Source organism: Opisthocomus hoazin, chromosome 20 (genome assembly GCF_030867145.1).
Source record: "Opisthocomus hoazin isolate bOpiHoa1 chromosome 20, bOpiHoa1.hap1, whole genome shotgun sequence".
Lineage (NCBI taxonomy): Eukaryota > Metazoa > Chordata > Aves > Opisthocomiformes > Opisthocomidae > Opisthocomus > Opisthocomus hoazin.
Genome location: NC_134433.1, coordinates 16,567,970 through 16,590,722, shown reverse-complemented (window position 1 = coordinate 16,590,722; position 22,753 = coordinate 16,567,970). Strand labels below are relative to the sequence as shown.

The window sequence follows — 22,753 nt, the reverse complement described above, 5'->3', positions numbered from 1 at the left end:
CTTTTTAACAATGCCTTTGTTCCACTTACTATGTAATCTCTGGAGGGGAAAAAAGCTCTTATTTAGGGCTTTCAAACAGTTTCATATCAGTTGTCAAGGGCCTTTAAAAAGGAAGGCAGGAGGAAGCCAGAACGGTACTCTGTTAAGAGGCAGCAAGACACACCCTTCTGTTCAGCCGTCCGCACGCGTGAGGTTCCACTCCAGGCAGAAGGGCCACAGGCAGCCGAACAGGGTTCAGAGCGGACGGTGATACAACTTCTCCTGCATTTCCTGTAACAAACCTCAACCTACTAATTAGGAACCAAAACAGTCAGAAGAAAAATAAAATGGTTTTCAGTGAGACAAAGTCCAGTGCCCCAGACCACATGCTAGATGACTTCTTCCTAATCTACAACTAGACTGGCTTTCAAGTCTCATTTGCAGAGCTCAAAGAGTGCTCACACAGATCTTAGCAATTACTTCACACAAAGAAGATTGCTCATTTCTGAAAATTGCTACTACTTTTATGGAATAAATTCTGCTATTAATAGATAAATATTCCTCAATAGTTACAAGAATTTATATTAAATAAGAAAATGCATCATCTGAAATCAAAAACTCTACACTCACTTTCAACAGAGAAGGGAAAGCCAGCAGCTTTTCAGAAAAAAGCTAAGAACGTAGATTAAAGCCAGAATAACTACTTGACCATCAGCTCCATCCACCCTCAGCTTTATTGCTGCCATTAAGCAAAGGCTCTATTCTAACACCACATTTAGCTTACAAAATGAAGAAAACCATAAGAGCACCGCCTGGTGGTGCCAGAATAATGAAGAAAAATATTGCCATGAAACTGGGAATAGATTTAGGATTAAAATTTGGAATAGCACCATTCCAAAATGACAAGGAAACAACCACCAGTTTCTCTGGTGAAGGTTTTTTGCACCTATTGAAATGTGCTTGCATATGCAAGAGAACAGAGGAACGGCAATCCTTCCCTAGAGTCCAAGGATTTCCTACGTTTTCCAGTGTATTTTACCTTTCCACAAAATTTCCTGCAAGAGTTCTTGAACAGAAAGCTTTGAATTATTTTTTTTTCAAATTACACATAAATATCATCATACCACCTTCTAGAGAAAATTAAAGAAATAACAGAAGATAATTTATCAAAATACATATTCTACAAAATGTTCATGCTATAACCATTCTGGTGTTATATCCAACATCATAAACAGCATAAAAATTCCACTCACACACATATGCTTCCAAGCCTTTATAGAAAAATACCACATCAGGAAATTAAAGAATGACACTACTAGGACACGCCGATTCTGCTACAGCCCCCCGATTAAAGCACAAACTCTTACTAAGCACTTTTAAACACTGTACATGGCCACGTTCTAAAGTCAGCCACAGCCATGAAAGTTATTTAATATCAAGGCTGATATGAGTCTACCTGCATTTATCTGTCACTCACACATAACGAAATTAAAACCATATAGCTTTAAATATTAAAACGAAGCCCAGATTTTTCTGGTGTTTTGGCGTATTGGATAGCAGTGCATTTTGGTAAAAGGCTGTATTCACCTAACGCAGTTTGGCTAGTCTCCTGCTCTCTCTTCCGTGAAGTTGCATGCACTTGTGTACTCCAACACCCTACTCCTACCACGTCGTGCACACTCACACACTACACACCTGAGTTCAGCTGAACACAATGCCATTTTTGCCATGCTTACTGAAACCACCAGTAGGCAATCTGCAGCAAAACTACAGAACCCTGAAACCCAGAAAAATGTGCTGACAATGTGATGGATCCAGGCTATCAGTGTACTCCACAATATATAACCAAATATTAAAAGTATGAGTACCTTAAAAATTTTAATATATTATACTTTGGCCACGTTAGGGCATTTCTGACCACACGCAAGATTTCCCTAAAAGATACTCAGTTCTGTGATCTACACGCTTGAATCACAAGTATTTGCACACATTTTATGTCCACAGGCCAGCCTGTAGCCCATCCACACGGCATGTACGACATACTAAGGAAAGCCAAACATTTCCCTAGAGCAGATGACTTCGCTCTTTTCCAGACTACTCCTACAACGCACCATGGATGCAGCTCTAGTGATTGCCACAGAGCAGCCACAGAGAAGCTTTCTACAATTTAGCCCTTGTATCTAAACACTACTGTCTTCATTTAAACATGCTGTGGATAAGCTGCACTTCACACAAAGTACCACAGATAATACTGGAAAATAAGAAAAAGAGGTGGAAGTGATGAGAAGGACAGTCAGCATACGGTAGGGAAAAAAAGAAAACAAAAGAAAATATGTTACCTATGTCATTTTTTTTAGAAAGCATGGCTTACTGCTATAGCAACATTACTTTTCGTAACCGCTCCGTATGTAGACAGCAGATGATTGCTATGGTTTGTACCACCTTTAGCTACCAGCCCATTCACTACCCATCCCATCCACTTGCATTCGCTGTTTCCTTGTTACTGCTTATTACGGTCAAATACTATTATCAACAAATAAATGCATTAACCACATAAGCCTCTATCCTTCACACACATATTTGTACTGCCTGTCACAAGCCACTTTCGTATAAGCATCTACTACCTCACTCAGGGGTCTACTTTTACAAAATTGGATGTAATAGTTAGTTTGACTCACAATAAAGCAAAACTTATAGCATCTACTATGTGGTGTACTTTCAAATTATAACACTGGGGCTTTGTCCACACCGACTGCACTTAACTGTTTGTAGAACAGCTGAACACATCCGCGTTAGACAACCTGGAGAGCTATAAAGCTGCTTTCTCTGTTTGAAAACCAATCTGCACTATTCCAACCCAGGCAAGCATCTCCGAGAGCTGTCACCAGCGACAGATGTGTGACACAGCTGTGGCCCTGGCCAACGGGAATGTCACACGCAGCAGGGATTCTCCCACTTCCATTTCCTCCATTCTGCGTTCCCAGGTAACCCCACCTCACCCCAAGTCTCTCCTCCAAGAAGCTCCCACCCTTCAGCTCCGCTTCTCCAGCACACACACATCACCGTACGCTGTCCCCTCCCTAACTGGCAGCATGGGAGGAGATCTACGCAGCTCCACACTCGGCAGCTTACACCGCGCTAACGAGTCTGGTCACTTGTGTCATCTAAAGCTGCGTCACCTAAAACCACTCTTCGTTACTTCCAGAAGTTCCCAGCTTCACAGGTAAGTTAGGACCGACTCCACCTGGCATAAATCCAAGCTACGGCTTGGAAAACTGAGGCTATATTTGTTTACAGAAAGTGGTTATATCATGGTAAATACCTGGTACTAAGCAATAGGGAACACAGCCACTGATCACAGCCATTCAATAATCTGCTACAGAAACGTAACATGGACATCGGCCACTGGGACCAGGCACACTACGTACTTCAATTTCAGAAACAAAATCCAAACATTGTCAGATAGACTACTCTTGCAATAATATTTATAACTTAATCAAGTGCTTACTCTTAGATTCTGAAGGTTAAAGAGGAAATTGCAGTAACTGAGTCAAGCTTCTTTGTACTGAATTCTTTTGACCAGAAATAAATGGTTTTTCAGTAAACCCTAGAATCTGTTCTGAGTACAGACCCTACTTTTTACATTACTTCTCGTATTCCAGAAGGATTTTAAAATCTAAATTGCCCCTGTATCACCTTATTCTCTGTTCCAAGGACTTTCATTTTTCAACAAATTCAATGAAGTAGCCAGTTCTATTCTCAGGAAATCTCCAGAGTTAGGAAATAAGCACAGAAATCAGATTAACAGAAATCTAAACGCAGCAAAGGTATAACCCACAAGGGTAGAAAAAGATTTACTCTTTCTCAGTTGAAATTCTGTTTGAACCAGTTAGAACAGTCCTAGAACATCTTCTTGCTACTAGCAAGTAATTAACACTGCTTCAGCACACCTTATACCAAGTACTCTACGAGAATATCAGCGTCACCAAGCAATTGCGAGCACGGAGTGGCTACAGGGCTGGCCACCAGAGAGTCCCCACGGAGAACCTTGGCTAGATCAAGGCGAATAGGGTTGTGAACTGATTAAATGTTGCAACACAGCTGCACACTCCACCCAACTAAATTATCCCTGGATCATGCAAGAAGGTTGTAGCCTTCCCTGTGAGCCATTTTAATCTTTGAAAAATAGAGAGGGGAAAAATTCTCATATTCTGCATAAACAGAGGACACGACTGCTCCACTGCAACTTTTCTTCAGAAATCATAGGCACGCCGTGCTCAAGTAACCAAAACTTCCATATAAAAAAAAAACAAACCTGGGAGCTAGATCTCGTTGGGACACAAAATCTAGTAGTAAAGCTACTGTTCTGTATTTGCTTACCAACAACTCAGACAAACTGGACTTCAGAAGCTAACCCTCAAACACAGAACGGATGGCTCTCCTTACATACAGTAGCCTACAGAAACAGTTTAACCTAAAATACAGTATTATTCCCCCAAGCATCTCCTTCCATCATAAAACTCATTCATTTATGCTCAGTTCTGCAGACTAAGATGGCTTCTCAATTCTCTTATTTTCTAACACAATTTACAGTTCTTTGTGGATTTTTTTACTACACCATTTTAAAAAACATTACCAATTACATCAACAAATTATTGCTTATTTTAATATGCGTATATTCAGTTTAAGTAAGCTCCATACAACTTTGAGCTAGCCTTTCTCCTACAAAAAGCCGAACGTTACGTATTCCAGACTACAAGGCAGAACTTTCCGGAGGATTAAAGATACATGAGACCCAGATACAACCATTACAAGTCATCAAAAAACACTTCAAACACATCCCAAAGGCTTCCTTCTGCTTTACCTGCCCAGAGCTATTTTCACTCTCAATCCCATTGTTCCCCCAAGAAATCAAGCAGCCTCTTACAACATACACATTTGTTACTCGCCTTTATTTACTACTCTATTTGATCATATACAACTGGTATGAACGCTTACACCTTCGCCCATTCACAAACACTAAAGGCATTCTTGTTGTTAGATTAGTGAAATCGACAATTTAAAAACTCCCTTAAAAGAAAAGGTGAAGGAGTATGGAGGGGGGGAGAGGGGACGAGAACATCTGAAACATGTCTTATCGAAAATCAGTATTAGATTGCAGATCCAGCCACAAGCTGTTCCGCTGTAACATTGGCAGAATTCAGAAAGAGAAAATCCTGAATGGTACCATGACCCAACTGCATCACCAGCGCACCGCTCTATGTGGCTACCAACACCACCCAGCTCTGCAGGTGCTGCCACACAACAGGCATTTCCAGTGACCTGTGAAATGCTGACCTTGGCATAATTTACAGTGAAACAATTTATCCAAAATGGTCCTTACTTGACTTTGAGGAAAAAAAAAGTTATCCACATTCCTTCCTCCTTGCATCATCTCACGAGACAACAATGAACAATCTAGTATACTACTTAGATAGAACATCACCTAATTCCCTACGTCTGATGTAAATGCCGGGAGTTATTATATCCATTTCACTTAATTCAGCACATTTGGGGAATACTCATTTAAACGTTAACAGAATTTTTCTTTTCATGAAATTTGAAAAAAACACCGAACCAACTTGAACATACAAGCTTTGCAAAATTTCCCGCATTAAAAAAACCTAAATAAGGTCATTGTTCTACTATATTTCTTCACTACTAGAGTCAGAATCCAATTTAGATAAAGCAATCCCTTAAAAAATACTGACCTAGCGATTAAAGATAATCACCTGCAGATCCTTAAATCGCGATGGTAACTGAGAGACACGATACACCCTCAGCTCTGTGATGTGCCCATTGCCAGTATCGTCTCTTTTGCCTCAGGCATCCTCCTGCTTTCCTCCAAGAAATAACTGGATAAAACCCACTCAGTCTCTTTCTCAGGAAATCACTGCCTAGCTGCATCAGACGCCGCAGAGAACAGAAAAACTCACTGAAGTATAACATACAACGTGGAAAACCAAACAAGGCAGTACTCCACGCAGTGCTCCTGTCTGGAAAGGTTCTGCCCGGTGCCCGCAGCCTGCCCACGACAGCCTGCCAGCAGCAGAGGGGCTCTGCCCGGCCGAGCAACGCAGGGCTACGGTACTTCGAAAATGAGTTCTAAAGACATCTGTATCACAGCTTCGAAGGGAAAGCGTTTGCGTGCTGGAACTAGAAAAAATTAAACAGTGGTTAATCTTTTCTAAGAGGAAATTTCTGTTGGCATTTTTCTGTTACAGTCTGTGTGGACAAAGCCGAGGCATCACTTCAGCGGAAAGCTTCCTGCGTACCCAGAGGAGCGCAGACCATCAGCAACGTGCAACACAACAGCCGACACAGACAGCCAAGTGCTCCAAATAGCCCGCGGGGATTTTTTTTTTAAACTGCTGTTGACCGTTTTATTTGTTACTTTTAAACATTTTTGTTGCCCGCTACTAAAAGCACATTTCTCTACCCCAAAAATCAGCATATCACATTGTAGGTGTTCTCCACTCTTCAGGAAAACTCCAAGTTCTGTTCTCGATTAGTACTGTTGTCGCATCCTAGCCAGCTGTAACAGCAGTACTTTAAAAGGCTCTTTGGATTTGCCTAGTTTGAACGTTCTGTAGGGATCTTCTCTCCGGATAACGTTATTGGTGGGGATTACTCCTCCCAGAGCCTCTCCACCCAGTTCTGGTGGATATTCTGTCCCTCCCACGGAGACGCCGCTTCTGCTCACAGCACTGCTCTTGTGCTTGGTCTCACCCACAATGACAGCCCCAGGATCAACTTTCGAGCCCTTTTGTATCTTTTCGATCAATCACAAGCAAGTCATTTTAGACTAACACGAAATGTCAGATGAAATAGTTTAAAGCAAAGCAAACAGTTGGCCATCTAAATGCTAATTAACATAGGACATTTTCCTAATGTTCAAGTACTGTCTTCCACAAACAGGTGAGTTTTGGGGGACTGGAAAAAGATGGTGATACAAACAGCTTTAGCTTAGGAAAAAACATCTCACACTGAAAGTCTTAAAAGGTTTCACAACACAAATTTTCATAATTTACCTTTTTCTAAACTTTTCGTGCTTACCACACCGGACTTTTGCATTATTATTTGCATTAACTATGCAAAACATCACCATGGCTCACAGCAATATCAGATATCAGAAGGGGAACTTTTCCTGCAGTTATTCACACTTTCTCGAAGCTGTAACCGCTTTTTTTTTCTTTTCCTAACACACATTGTAGCAATTTTTTCCAAAACAAGTTACCTATCTTGCATACTTGCTCAGCATGCCACGTTTCTTTAAAGGAACCGTTAGGAGATCATCGGTTTATCCTAGAAATATCTTTCCTATCGCTGTGCTTAGTACCAGTACAGTGACAAAACCCTCTTAGCATAGTTCTAGGGTCCAGGCAACAGTCAATTGCATGCAATATTCTTCCGGTTTTTATTTAGCAACGACTTTAGTAATTTCAGGCCTTTGAAGGCCAGGAATGAAAGGTAGATTTAGACTAAATTATTTCTGCCTTTAAAAGTTACGTCAGCCTGTACACAATGTCTTATCTCAACATCAATAGCCAACCTATTTGGAAGGTTATACTGCTGTTTGACCTTCTGAATACAAAGTATTAGAAGCAAACACATTAAAAACCACACTGCAATTTAAAATTGTATAAATCAGAACTTTTTTTAAAAAAAATCACATACTTTTTTCTATTGTTATTTGTTACAGACTTCCCACGGAGATGCCTGTGACATAGTTTTGATAACAATAAAACAGATTGCTCGATTTCACAATCTTTGATGAATGACAATAACTTTTCAAAATTAAGAGACACATATAAGACAAAAACAATCCCCGCACACCTCACAGAGTCACAGTTTCTTATCCCACGTGCGTGGATATATCCCAGCCAACAAGGCATTTCCCCAGGATTTCAGCAGCAGTGCCAGCAGCTTGAGCCACCACCACCACCAGTAACTGCTCCCCGTCTGCCCCCACAGAAGCTGCAGCTCCTCCTCACTGCTCTGGGAATCCTGCGTGGAAACGGGACAAGTGCCTCTCGCACAGGTGTGAGGCTTCACCCTCGCTCCAAAACAAATCAGCCTTGGCAGGTTCAACAGACTCTTTTTTTTCATTATTATCATTATTATTGTTATTATTATTATTATTATTATTATTATGAAGAATCCCACCAGATGGCAGCAGCATGTCTCGCCAGCGAACCAGGGAGCACTTCTGCAAAGGACAGCTCCTTATTCTTAGAATATACACCAGGCTTCCAAAAATCAAGTGAGACAATTGGAAACACAGGGCACAGACAGAGTTTGTCACTGAAACTAAAATCCAGATTTTTGCCAACACTCTAGCAACGTGTTAACAGTGAATACCTACAGAGCAAATTGCTCTGTTTTCAGCAAATTAGGTACCCAACTCGGTTCGTGGCCATTTGCCAAACCAGAGCACAGCTGAGCAAATCTGCAGAACCTGGGGGAAGGCACCTACACATCTTTTCCTGCTTCAGGAACTCCCCCCACCTTTTGTCACAGTTCAGAAACACCGAGCTTTGCTATTGCATTAATATGCACATCTTTATGTTCAAACACAATGAAAATGGATAAACATAGCAATTTAATGCTCATTGTTCGAGAGATTCTTTTCTGCTTTGCCTGCTTGGGTTAAGTTCACTTTAAAACCAACCTGTAGTCAAAGCAGATGACGTGCCAAGGACAGCTGATTTAAAACGTAATGGTGACTAGATGGGCAAGGATACAGTCTGTATACAAATACCAGCGGCAGCAATACAAGTCTGCGTGACTTCATAATGAAAATGCTGAAGCACGATGCTTTGATGAGTGACAAACTCCAGCAGCACATTAGCTACCCCAAAACATCACAAACTACCAGACAAATGAACTAATGACAAATGCTAACTCAACTGCCAACTCAAAATCTCTCTCAGTAAGCTAACGGGAAACTCAATACCACTCACTACCTATTACTTACTTGACGAGCTAAACTTCACTGCAGGACAAGTTGTGTCTTTCTAGACAATGCAACGAGGCACCTGAGCAGCAAGATGAAAGACTGCTTCTGCAGCTACTCACCCTGTCTGCAGCACAGCATCCATTCCCCTCTGAAGTACCGATGTGAAATTCTCAGTTGTCTATTAGTGCCAACACATGCTCAGAAAGAGATACAGATAAGTAACAGAATCCTTATTCAAAGTTAGCTTAGGCCGTATGTTCCTGAAAATTCTGTGTTATGCTTGTAGCTAAATATACATTTCTCATGTCTAAGCCAACTTAAACTATAAATATCCAAATCAATGTTTATGCTCAGTTGCACTCTCTCACATTGCTAAAATTAAATGACACAGGCATTCTTTCACGTGAATGAAATCTAGAATTCAGTTAATTGCTGCTCCCAGACTCTTCCCTTCAGTCGGCATGCACTCGCAGAAGTTAACAGGGAACGCCACCAGCCTAACAGTGACCGCTGAACTCAAACGTGCGTGAGCAAAGCGGAACCGATTTCAACCAGCCACACTCTCCGGCTGCGCAGCCTCACAGCTTTACCAAAGGAGACCTGACCTCCAAGCTTCTGCTTTTACTTTATTTACCACTCTTCCTTCTTTTTTTTTTTTTTTTTTTTTTAAAGCTCTTGTTATCTTGAAGTAAAAGCTGTAGCTCCAACTTTGCGAGCGCAGTCCCACTAGTGGCAGCTCCTGCCTGTGTGCACGCCGCTGCACGGCCGGGGGGCCCGGGACGGGCGGACACTTTCTGACCTCAGCCAAGAGCAGACCCTTCTTCTCTCTACACGTCTTTCTTTCCCTCAGCATTCTTAACAATATTATATTTAAATATGCAAGCGTGACCTTTTATTCTACTGAATATTATGAAAGCAGAGCGCTCTCTGCACCTTATTTTTTGGCAAATAGAACTGAGAAATTAAAGACGTAGGAAACATATACAGGTAAACAAAATGCTTGCATCAAACGATAACAAGGTCTGGTTTTACATAACAACCTAACTTTACACAAGCCTCTAACGCTTCAGTTAAAAAAACTCCACACTTTATCAAAAAATATATGAACAGATGGAAATTATCTTCAGATAATTTTTTTACAGCAGATTTCTTGTCAGTTTTCATCCTTTTGCATCCACTTTTTCATACCGCACCACAGCAAGGGCACAGCAGTGCCACCCGCACAGCAGCTCCCCGCCGACGTCCAAGACCCCGCACTGCCATGAACTCCCGGGGCCTCCCGAACCAAGGGGCACCGGATCAGCTGTAACATTAACCTGCGCCCAGCCTGCGCAGCTTGTTCCGCCTTCTTAGAAAACAGGACTTTATTGCAAGCACTGGTCTGGTTATGAGCGACCAACTTCCAGGGCTGGGACGACGGAATAACGCGTCTCGCTCTTCTGAGGCCTGTCCTGCAAAGCGCTCCGCCACCGCACGCTGCCACCGACCGCAACCAGCCCCCGCCACACAACGCTTCCACCTCAGCAGAATTAAAGCATGGACGGTACCTAGAGCAAAACTCCTTAAGCACCACAGAAAGTCTCGTCGTCTTGTCGACCAAACACTGTGGAAAGCTCTCCAGGGACAAGACACAGTTGCGCACTTCAAACGCTGTGTTCGTGATGCAGGAAGTGTGCTGCAACTTGCTTGCTCTCAAAAACACCACCAAGGCATCTTTCACGTGTCTAATGAACACTTCAGAACACGGCAGATCGACCACCATTTATAAAAAAAATTATAATATAAAAAAATCATGCCAGTTTTGTTTCAGTGATCCCAAAGAGCAATAATTACGTACATTGTATTAAGGTGGTCACAAAATACTACAGAAGAGATTACGCTCCACTGACAGAATCCTCTGAAATAGCAGCTGGGGGAATAAGAGGACTGCAGGCAGTACCAGAGTGAGACACAAAATCCCATTTACATTTATGAGAGGAGAGCAAAGTTCAGATATTCTGTTTCAGGCAGCACACAGCACACTACCGGAGGTCAAACAGTCTCCCAGACAAAGATCTTGACAGGTGACTGAAGACGGAAGACATTTGCATACGCTTTTAACTTCTAACTCTGAAGTCAGGTCAAAACATATATTCTAATGCTCATTTGTTAACCTGAAATTTTAGCAGGCACAGCTCAGCTACACAGAATACATATTCTAATAAAACGCATAGGAAGTGTAGAAACACTTTGCATTTGTCTCAGAAGAGAACGACGGTGCGGCCCGTTAGCCAGAGGTTGCTCTTCACCACTCTAACCCCCCTTCTGCCAACAAAAACAAGCCAAGCCAACTTTCTAAGAACAGAGAAGAACCAGTAAAAAAAATTTGTAGTAAGCAGCTTTCTCGTATTCTGATTCAAATGACAAAAACAAGAATGAATTATGATCTGGTAAAAAAAATGAAAAGGAAGAATCGGTTCAGTTTTTTCTCTTTACTCACCAGACGACACCAAAGGCTCCATATCCAATAGGTCTGTCCGGCTCAATATCCAGTTGCTGTTGTGGATGTTGTGAGTGCTGATGATGGTGCGCTTTAACTGCAGCAGCTGCTGCAGCTTGTACCTGAGCTGGGGCTGCTGCAGCTGGTCCAGGGGCCTGGCCCGGTGCCGGTGATGGGAAATATGGCTGCTGCTGCCCTGGGTTTAACATTGCCGCGGCCGCGGCCGCAGCTGCCGCGGCCGCAGCTGCCGAAGAGGCATGCTGCTGCACGGGATGCACCGCAGCTGCAGAGCCTGGATGCAAGTGGTGCTGAGGGTGGTGGTGGTGATGGAGGTGAGGAGGAGGGAGGTGAGGAAGGTGGTGGTGATGGTGGTGGTGGTGACCTGCTGCTGCTGCAGACGTACCGCCATTGTAAGCCGCCATCATTTTTGCGTTGGCTGTTGTGCCACAAAGAGACATTCAAAAAAATGCCCTTTGATCGGGTAACGACTGGGTCAAGCTGTCATTTGGCCATAAAAATGAAATCTGCTACACTTTAGAAGGAGTTGGGTTTCATCCTACGCGGCCCACCTTCAAAAACATTGAGCCCAGCTGGCCTTATCTCTTCGCAAAGCCAAACAATCTGGAGAATCTCTTCATGTGTGCGTGAGCCAGCGTGCGCGAGCCCTCTTCCCCTGAGAGTCCAGCTGTGGGTGGCTACTGAAACTCCATCCTTGGGCAACCGCCTTGGCTTGGGGATTTTTTCTTCACTTTACTTTTAATTTTTTTAATAAAAACGAAATCCCGTGCTCAATCCCCCTTCCCTCCGGAAGGCGGGTTTGGAGTCTCTCCCCTGGAAGACCCTGAGAGGACGGAGGAGCCTACCCCTTCCATTCCCACATCCTCTCCATCGCTCTCCTCGGAGCCTCCCTGAGCGCCCGGGCACCTCCTACATCGCTCCCCCGGCTCAGGCACCTGCTCCCTCCGGCATCGCAGGGGGGAAAAGGCCCGAAACTCGGGAGTTTGCAACTTTTCCTCGAAGGCCTGAAACACACACAAGCACCCAGAAAAAGTGACGAGGGACGGGCGGAGCGGGGGGAGGAGGGCGAGGAGCAGGAGGGGGAGGGCAAAAGGGGATGAAGAGAGATAAAAATAGAGGGAGGAAGAGGAAGGGCCGGGGCGAGCACGGCGGCGGGGCGGGGGGAGCGGGGACAGTGACAAATGAATGACAGGGAGCGCGCGGGGCCGGGGATAAAGAGGGGCGGGGGGGGGGGGGGGGGGGGCCGAGGGGCGGCGGCGCGCTGACAGCCCGGCCCGGCGCGGCGGCGGGCGGCGGCTCCGCGGGGACCCGGCGGCTGCAGCCCCCGCGCCGGCGGGGCGGGGCGGGGCGGGCCGGCGGGGGGAGGGGGGGACGCGGGGGGGGGGGGGGTCTCCGCCGCCTGCGCGCGGCTGGCAGAGGTGGGGGGGCGGCGGGCTCTCAGGCCCCCGCCGCGCGGCGCCGCTCCGCCCCCCGGCCGCCGCCGCCTCGGCCGCCCGCCCCGCCGCCGCCGCCGCCGCCACTCACCTCCTCACGGAGCCCCAGCGCGGAGCGCACAGCGGGCACGCGCACCCGGCCTGCCCTCCCCCCGCCGGCCCCCCCCCGCCCCCATGCGGGGCGCGCGCCCGACACCCGCCCGCAGCCAATCGGACCCGGCCCACCAGGCTCCGCGAGAGCCGCCCCCACCCAATCACCGAGCGGGACCCAGCTCGGCCGGCCCATAGGACTCGGCCGCTGCGGAGACTCCCTGACTCAGTCCCGCCCCCTTGACCCCCGCCGCCCAATCACCGCGCGCCTCCGCGCCCGGAGCTAGCGAGACCCCGCGAGATTCCCTCACCTCATACAACCCTCACCTCGGGTGGCCCCGCCTTCTTCACCTTTCTTGCCAATCACATGGTGCCGCTCCAGCCTACTGGCCAATTGACTCTCCTCCTAAAGCGAGTCCCGCCCCCGAGACCTGCTTTTTGCCCAATCGAGACGCTCTATCCGATCCAATTAGCCAATGAGGGGAAACGAAAGCCCGAAAAGGGGTTACTGGGCCAATAGAGCTCGGAGGCGAGGCGGCGGCGTGATTGACAGCTCTCCTCCCGAGTGATTAGCGGCGGTGGGCGTTCAGGGAGCCGTCGTTCTTCAAATCGCAGCGCGAGGCGCCGGGTGACGGGCGAGAAAGTCGCTCGTGCGTCCGTCAGCGAGTGGGCAGCTGGCCAATGGGAGGCGGGGAGCCGGCTGATGAGCGGCGGGAGGGGCCAATGGCGCTCCCGGGGCGGGGTGAGGTGAGGACGCGGCGGGGCGCGGAGGTCGCGGTGGGCGCTGAGGGGTGGTGGCGGGAAGCGGAGCGGGAGCTGGGCCTGGGCGGAGCGGGGGTCCCTGCGCCCGTCTGCTGGCGGGGCTATCCCGGCCCCTCCGGCCGCCTGCTCCTGGGGGCTGTGCCGGCTCTGGGGTGAGCCCGCTGCCCTCCCCGCGCGGGGCCGAGCGCGGCAGGAGCAGCTCGGTCTCCTGAGGTAAATGTCCTTGCCTCAGCCCCGCTCTCCAGAGGAAGGTGATTGCCGCAGCTGTGTTTTGCCAAAGGAGCTTCCCGCGCTCGGCTAACGGGCAGGCGAATGCGCTGTGAAGGCGGGGGCTGGCCTCGAAGCGTGCCGGGGGGCTTTTTGGTTGGTTTGGAGGGGGGTGGCGGTGGGTTTTGGAGATTATTTTTTTTTATTATTTTATTTTGGTCCCCTCTGGATGTGAAGACCAGAAGGTAGAGCTTGGAGGCTGCACCTGAGAGTCCTGAGGCGAGTTAGGAGCGGAGAAAGGGCAGCGCGCAGGTGCTGCGGGCTGGGCCTTGCCCGCAGGCGCCCTGGGCAGGTGGGAGGCACGGTGCCAGGCCCGAGGATGCGCTTCCCTCTGCCCTGGGGTCAGGAGGAGAGAAATAAAGAAACCGGAGGTTTAAAATCCTTTCAACAGGTAGCTAGTAGCAGTTACTATAGCCAGCTCTCCTCCAGGTCTGTTTTCTGGAGGCTTGCTGCAGTGTGCTCGTTGGCGTGCTCAGGAGTTGTGTTTCGGATGTGGAGCACTTGTTAACCGAGGACCGACGTATTCTCTGTGGTTTGTTGCTTGAGTTCACTTGTGCTGTTCGTCTGCGTGCTTGGCGAGCGCAGTGTGGTTCTTTAAAGCATGTGTTCACTAAACATAGTGATTAATAAAAATTTGACAGTTTTAACACTTTCTACTTTCCTTTGTGAATATTAATCATTTCTGATTAATAGTTTTATGTCAGAAAAATGTCTAGTTGTCAGAGCCTTACCCATGATGGTAGTAGAGTTAAATTAACTCTGATAGTGATAAAGAGGTTCCTTCATATGGTTAAATTGGGTGAGCAGTTCCAAAGGAAATAAATGACTGATGGTCAATTTGTACATGCCCCTGCTACGAGTGAGCTGCCAGCCTTTCCTTCTCTATGTCTGGTTTTTGTCTGAACGGGGAAAAAGATTAGCAGAACTGTGATAGTAAAGTGCATTGCTGATGCTTTACCAACAAATCTCTGATGGTACAGTAGGAAGTACTGTCATCTGTCTCTTCTGTATGTCTCTCAACACGCAACAGCAGCGTTGGACTTCTGTGCAGTAAGGGGGAAAGGAGACAATGAATGTCAAAGCCTTTTGCAGTTCCTAAGACTTGAGTGCAAAGTCTTTTTAAGAAAGGGTTTTGGATACTTTTGTCTGCGATTTGAGAATGTCATCAAGAAAAGTCTTGTGGGAATTAAGACAAGTTTCTTTGTTAAAACTCTTTCTGTTGCATTTTGGAAAGTTTTTAGCTAATACTCCAATCTGGAATTGTAGTAGAGTTTTGTTACCATGTCACCATTTTTAAAACGGAGACTTCGCTTTTTTAAGAAAAAAGAGTAAGCAAGAGTAGATTTGGTTTACAGCCATTTTATAATATTACCTATTAGAAGAAGAGACAGAATACTTATTTAGAACTAGTATTTCTAGCTGTCTGTTTGAAGTTTTTATTGAAGTTGACATTAGCAGCTTGCTACCAGTCTGGCCCGCACCAAGGATTCCTTTGGTCTCTGCTTCCCCTCAAGCACTGGAGAGGTATGGCGTGCTGTGTGGGACAGTGGAAAGAAGTGGATACGAAGTAGGTTCGATGGGCCTGGACACAGGGGAGTGCTGTGAGGACTGGAAGGCCTTTAAAAGTCTCCCACACATTTTTGTTATGGACTTTTTTCTTTCTCTGTTATTGCAAAATCTTTCCAAGTAGTAAAATCGAGCAATTGCCTAATAATCATTGCATGGAAACTTGGGTTCTAAATGTATTTGCAGATTAATGTCTTGGTGGCATTGTTCAGGTCCAAATACAGAGTTTCATCTTAATTTTATTTTTTCCAATTAGATACGTTACTGAGTTAATTGGGTCACATGTCTTCAAACAATTGATTTTCAGTAGAGTTTATTTTTTCCTGAGGTATTTGCTAAAAGTCAGTCATCTTTGACTGCATGTTGGGAAGATGAGGGAAGGAAGACATCATCTGTCTTGTTCTTGCTGCTGGACTGTAGTTGAATTTGTGGTTGTAAACAAAGCATTCAGTGATATGGAAGAAGTCAACCTTTTTGTAGCATAAACTGAAAGTTTTGTGATGACTGCTTATTGAGAAGAAGTGTTCAGACATGCAATTTTGGTGACTAGTTTAGGAGCCTAATCTCTGAAGGATTCTTAGAGTCAAAGGGTAAAGAGATATACTGCATTGCTGTCTAGAGAAGTTCACTTTAGGTGTGTCTGGACCTCCTTTTAATATTTCCTTCCCCCGTGACTATACGGAGCCTTTAGAGAGAAGCTTCTGAACAGCATAGTTTAATATTAAGCAGGGTGTTTTTGCACGCTGATATTTGCAGCGGATAGGGAGTAATTCAGGCCTAGATCTCTGGCAACATATTTGAAAGCCTTGTGTAGCTATCTCCCTTGGAGCAGCTTGTGTTCCTGAGAACCTATTCTTTCAAGTATTGTGCTCAGGAAAACATGGGGATTGGATCCACTTCTCAGTAGTGTTGAAAGCATCTGTTTACACTTCCTCATGAGCAAACCAGTTGTCAGTTAACCTGAGTGAAGTACGAGCTAAAGCTCACGCTGTTTCTTTATCCTTATTACTTTAAGGAAGGATCCACACAATGGGCGTTATACTCAGTATCTTTGCCGTAGCTGAGGATGTTACATACGTGCAGCTTTCCATTGCAAATATCACATCATGCATTACAGTATCATGAGTATTGCCTGTATTTTTGTGAAAAACAGACTTCTCTAAAAAATAATACCACAGGTGAACTGTTGAAATCAAGTTTTGTGTTGTATATTGATGCCCCTTATCTTTATGGTTATCATCAAACACCAACCATTTCAAGTTTTTGGGTAGAGGTTATCTTTAGTAAATCCTGAAGAAAAAAGTAACCAGTTCCATCAGCTCGCAGAGCCTTCAGACTGTCCGCTTACTTATGTGTTGCCACCAAGTGATCTGGGGCAAATCCTGGGTCCACTGTTTGGTGGGCAGAGTTAGTTGCTTGAACCAGAACACTATAGCCAGCATAAAGAGTTTCTCCCCACACACCTTTGTCTAAACTTACTGACTTCCTATTGATTTGTCATACAACCTTTTTCTACTAGCTTTAGTGAATCGAATCCACGATGACTTCATTTTTGCCTGTACAATAGTAAACAAGTGCCTTGTCCTAGAAATACTCTAAAAGCGTCATTAGATACTGCCATGCAGATGAATTTTCCTGACAGCTCTTGACTGGACTATTACAAACCATGCTTTCCAAGTTTCTGTCTGTAAAGTGCAAGTAAAATCTGGGAACTGCTTTATTTTTTATTTATTTTTAGTTTAACTACATCTACAACCATATTATCCGTCTTTTATTTGCCCTTTGAATTTGGACCAGCTCTTTTCAATGGGGTGACAGACTGGTGAGATGGCAGCTGAAGGGATACACTTATCTTGCGTGTCCATATGGAGTTATGTCAGATGCCCGTGTTGAACGACCCACCCTAACAAGTGTATCTTCCTTCCACACTGGGTTTATAAACACTTTTAATTGGTGTCCCTGGCCTGTGTTGTGCTGTGAAGCTTAAGACTGTCGGTTCAGCTGCTTTTTAGGCACTTCATACCGTGAAAGTTAAGTGGTACAAGATCCAGTTGATTCTTACGGAGGTATGTTTAATGAAAAAACCTTTTAAAAGAATATTAAGGAAACACGAAACTTGGAGACAAAGTGCTCAACTTCTAATAGACCCTATGTTTCCTCAGTACAGGTCTGTTACTTGAAAGTGTTACCTGTTAGTTACATGAATCACTGCTACTTGGAACAGGGCTGCAGAATGAATTGATCGTGTGCTGCTGTTAAGTCGGTGCTTCCTTGTTATTTAATGCCCTGTATAAGAAGCATAAGTCTGCTGAGGGGGAGCTCATTACAGAGCTGGCTCAGAGAACTTTGGGCAGGAGCGTTTTGTGAGTAGTTCAATGAGCTTGAGGTGCTTGATGAGCGAGTTGGCAAAATCTAACCATAGTAATTTGAACTGGGCAGGTAGAGACACTGCTCTAGATCCTGCCAAAGCCCAGTTTGATTGCAACTAATTTGTCATCCCCAGTGACGCATGGAAATATGTGATTGGTGACTACTGCTGATGAAACATGACAGATCAATTCTAATCTCTTACTGTTGAAGACAGTTATTCATGGGGACATGCATCTGTCTCTTACTATTTTATTCACAGTAAGAGTGCTGTAAAGTAAGTGTGCTGTTTGAGTATCAAACGCTGAATGCTAGTATATCTAGATTTGTCAGGCGCTCTTTGCTAAAAACATTTAAAAGCTACATATAAAAGTAAATACTGTGCATGAGAAACACAGGGCACAGACGTGCCTTTTTGAAAATCTACTGTATGAAGTTTAGTCTTCTCTGACTCTTGAGAGATTTATTTTCCCCTTGGATTTGCCACTTGCTTTGCAGGGGCGTAATCTTTTTGACAGCACTGTGCATAAGGGCAAGGGATGGAAGACAATTTAATCAGCCAGTTCTGCTTCTTTGATGCTCCTCAGCAGTGTTTTAATGTTAAAATTCTCTACAAAAGATTGTATCATATTGCACCGTATGAAATGTTATGGTCCAGTTCCAGACATAAGCTTTGTGTGTGTTTTTTCTTGTACCAGAATAACTAGCTGTGAAAACAGGACTGAATATTAGCATAAGTCTTTTGATATCGTGGCTGAGTATTGTGTATAAATGGCCTTCAGCATTTATGCACGTAGGGTTTTTTGTGACCCTTCAATGCAGGAAAAAGTGATATTAAGTAGAACAAAGCATAATAAAATGCTTGCGCAGATTTGTCTCTTATCCCTGAAAGGAGTACTCTGAGCTGCACTACTGATAATTTACCATGTGGGTGTTTGACAAGCCCACACGTACCTTGATATACAACTCTGCTGATACAGGCTTCAGTATTCTGTAACGGCCTGGTAATATTTTATTTATAAATCTGAATGCTGAAGCCCTTCAGGTGTCATGAACATGGTGCTAATGCTTGTGAATTTGAGGGGGTTTGGTTAGTCGCATAAATATCATGCTTTAAATAAAATGTGGTCCTAACATACAACAGAATAAATATTAATATATACATAGTATACTAGGATTATAACTCCTGTTCATGTGTATTAATCCTTTTTTTTTTGCAATGAGTTATTTTCCAGAGTTTTTGCCTTTAAAACCTTTTCTCTACAAAGCTGGAAATGAATAAATTAACCTATTAATAAAATGCAATGAGGAGCAGGGGGCAAGAGTATTTTGTTTTAGCTTCGGTTATGTATAAAGGTTTGTGTCTTAAAGCCTGCAAGGATGGCAGTATGCCTTCGTCCAAGAGGAGGGCAGGGTTCTGCTCATTGTGTTGAATGAGAGATAAATCCCTGCTCTGCTCTGGGCAATGTATTAAGAAGAGAGGGGAAAAAATCAAGTGGCCAAACCAAGTGAATGACCTAGAACAAGCTTGTAAGTCTATCATAAAGACATGTTAACCAAGATGAGCCTCAGCTTTGTCTTTAAAGCATCAGTGTGGGAACTTGGCTTCTTTGAAGAGCGATTAAAATGATGGAATGGTCCTTACTTCAGTAGAGCTGCACTGATATGACGGAGATATGGTGTAGGGGACAACTGGTGTAAATGACAGATGGTGTCATCAAAGATAGTGCGTATCTCTGATGTTGGAGATCAGACTCTACAGGCACTTGTGTTGCTTCACTGGCCTGTCAGTCCTGTTTGTGGCTGTTGCAGTGTAGTCTTGTGGTGGTCACGTTGCAGTTGACAGCTTTGCCCCAAGTTTGTTCAGTACACTGTGTATACAAATATGAAGATCATGATGAGCTGTGGGGGTTGAATTCATCCCAATGACTATCACCCCCAAAACACTGAACTCCATACCCTGTAGTGCTTTCTAGCCAAATGTGTTTTCTTTTGAATTTTCTGAGATAGTTACTAAATTCTTTGCTCACTGCAGAGCTTAAGCGTGAGCTTGGTTTTAGCTGGGGGTGTTCAGGTGCTTGAAGTTGGTTTATAGTAATGTGCCATTTAAAGACTCCAGCCTGATTTAGTTCTTTCTGTCTCATTTTCCTTCTTGCTGCTAAACACCAGTTGCAGGAGGCAGAGGGGAGGTCTTTTATCCCCTGCAGCTTTTTGGAGAAAGTGACAATTCTGCAGTTCTCTCTGTTCTACATTTCTTTGCACCAGAAATGACCCTGCTGTTCTTTGTTCCCAGTGTTTCCTTTTATCCCTCTCCTGGCAGCTGCTTTTGCTCTATTTTGATGTTGGAACAGCAGATGAACTCCCTCTGAAGCAAATGTCATACCAGTAAAGATGTTGAAGCAGCAAGAAAATCATCACTGTCTCTGAAGACTGGATTGGAGACCTTTGTGAATGAGATGTTCTTAAAATAGCTCCACAGCATGTTATCTTCCCTAGAAGATTTGAAGAATTGAAAACATCACCACAAGCCACTTGTATTTGTGTGAGCAGGATCCCTAAATGATTTTTGGAGTGGGGAGAGAAGCAGGTTACTTCTTTTTCCTCCAAATTAAAATAGGTACAATAATGTCCAAGCCCTTTGTGTCTCTGGTATGTCTTTCATTCAGTGATGGGGGGGAGGGTGTAGGAAGGAGGCTAAGACACCAGTACTTATAATATGTTGAATTTTCTGGCTTGTAGATTTAATCAGAACAGAAAATACTGTTGATGTGGTGGTATTTTTGGAAATGCCATCTTCGCGGCCTGCCTGCCTGCTCTGGTTGTCCCGCAGTTAGTGCTTTGTGCTGTCATAGATGGCAGTGACAACAAATTGAACAAAGCAATGGAGTTGATCCGAGTTGATTGTATGCTTCTCTGATTGTGTGCCTCTTGCAAAGAGTTTTGCAACACTGTGGTGCATGGTCATGATTATTTCTTGTCCTGAATTCAAGTACACTGAAACTAAGTGCTTGCAACAATTTGCTGTGTCAGGTTAGCTGTATTTTGACCCAATACTCTATGGGTATGACTCAGTGAAGTCCTGGGTAGGAGATGAAAGCTTTATGCTGTAAAGTTCTTGCAGGTGGTGGTATGTCTGTAAATAGCAGTTAGTTTTGTTTGCTCTAGCTTTATAATTGTAGCACAAAGTCCAGCCTGATTCTGATTCCTCTTCCCCTCCCTTTATTTCCAGTTTGGGTAGCTTCTTAGTGCTTTTTTGTGTAGCGACTAATTTTGTCTAGCGTAATAGCTCATAAATTCTTCACCATGTCAGAGTTCCTTGAGTGTTGATATAGACCATATGTATTCAGTATCAAAAAAAGAGCAATGCGTTATGGAAACACTTAAACAGTAATTTTTAAATCGCAGTCTCTGCAGCAGCACACCTATCCATTACAACAGGGCAGTCTTGAGAATGCAACTTAAACAGTCTTTCTCTGAGGTACAGAGTAGAGATTATTCACTGTGGCCTTGCCAATATTACTGTATTTCTTTGTCATACACAAAGATAGGAATACATACAAGGACCAAGACATCTGAAAACTAATAGGAAACAACAAACCTGCAGCCTGGATCATGACAGTGTTTCGTTCCAGCATTGTCTTCAGAGTGTGATCTTTGTAAACCGGGATAACGTACTGCTAATTAAATGTAAGTTTACTTAGAAGATTTGTTATAATTAGTGCAACTCAAAGCCTGTGCTTTATTAGGTCATCACAGATGTGAAAAACAAATTTCATATTGTCTTTAGTATGACATCCATGTATCTGATAGTAGACTTTGGTAATATTTATTTGAAATGGACTGTGAAGCCAAATCCTTGCTTAGTTCATGTAAGTTGGCATGGCTTCTTTCGAACTGACCTCCATGCTTGGTTTTGGGTCTTTTTTAGAAGCAAGGTTCTTTAAGCTATTTCCATCATAAGAACACAGTTAAAGATCAGCTTGTTGTGCAGCGCCGTGTATGGAGGCGTTCAATGCTCTCTTTTCCATGTGCTTTAACCAACTTCTGTCGGGTTGTTCAATGGGTGTTTGTACTGATGCCACCTGTCTGAGCCTGTTGTGTTTGTGTTGGAGCTGGTGAACCACCTCCCCAAGTTGTTAACTGACATTGGTTGGTTTTACCATAGGTTTACATACCTTTTGATGCTTTGGGCTCTGATCTGTTGCAGGAAAGTATTTCATATATAAAGATATGTTACATGTGTTGTTAAAGGATGTGTTCAGTGGAATTTCAAATAACTAATCTCAGTTGATCAACAGTAAATGTGGAGCTGAAAACTTTTTACCTTTACTGTGGTTTTTTTTCACACTGTTGTTCATGAAATCACAGAAACAAATTTCTCCAGGGAAAAAACACTGTGTGATTTTATTCTGTGTGCGACAGTACACTTATATATTTTCCAAGAGTTGCATCACCACGCTGCTTGTTTAAGCATGTCACATGTTTAGTGACCTTGTTCTTCTGTGTGATCCGCTGTTTCTGGAGTAAGAACTAGCTAAAAAGAATACCAAGCCTGAACCTGAGTAGAGTTGCTTTAAATAACCCTAGCTGAGGATCTGGGGAGCCATGGCCTCTATGAATAGCAGACATTCTCAGCTAGTGTAATGTAAAATACTTCGTATAGGCAAAACCCTCAAGGAAGCTGATTAATGTGTGATAATAAAACCTGTGTGGTTCTAGCCCTATGCAGGGTATTACAGTTTGGGTACATTCTTTGGGCTTCTGTTGCTGCTAGGTGCTTTTGATTCACTTGTT

The 22,753-nt window shown here is 44.2% G+C and overlaps 2 protein-coding genes across 10 annotated transcripts in view; one reads left to right on the top strand and one right to left on the bottom strand.

Moving 5' to 3' along the window:
- The window catches only part of NLK (nemo like kinase), a 64,195-nt gene extending 51,121 nt beyond the window's left edge, over nt 1-13,074 (bottom strand). For 2 of the 3 annotated variants that reach the window (XM_075440304.1, XM_075440303.1), the window contains exons 1-2: nt 12,999-13,074; nt 11,457-12,478 (exon numbers count right to left, since the gene is read on the bottom strand). In XM_075440304.1, coding sequence (XP_075296419.1) covers nt 11,457-11,914 — 458 coding nt within the window. In that variant the 5' untranslated portion in view covers nt 11,915-12,478; nt 12,999-13,074. Of the gene's footprint in view, nt 1-11,456; nt 12,648-12,998 lie in introns of those variants that run through there. The other variant, XM_009933008.2, reaches the window with a different exon arrangement.
- A 494-nt stretch (nt 13,075-13,568) lies between these two features.
- The window catches only part of LYRM9 (LYR motif containing 9), a 41,052-nt gene continuing 31,867 nt past the window's right edge, over nt 13,569-22,753 (top strand). For 2 of the 7 annotated variants that reach the window (XM_075440093.1, XM_075440091.1), the window contains exon 1: nt 13,780-13,972. Coding sequence is in view for 1 of the 7 variants with exons in the window: in XM_075440088.1 (XP_075296203.1) it covers nt 13,679-13,744 (66 nt within the window). In the remaining 6 variants the exon portion in view is untranslated. Of the gene's footprint in view, nt 13,745-13,779; nt 14,011-17,566; nt 17,659-22,753 lie in introns of those variants that run through there. The other 5 variants (XM_075440094.1, XM_075440090.1, XM_075440088.1 and 2 more) reach the window with 4 other exon arrangements.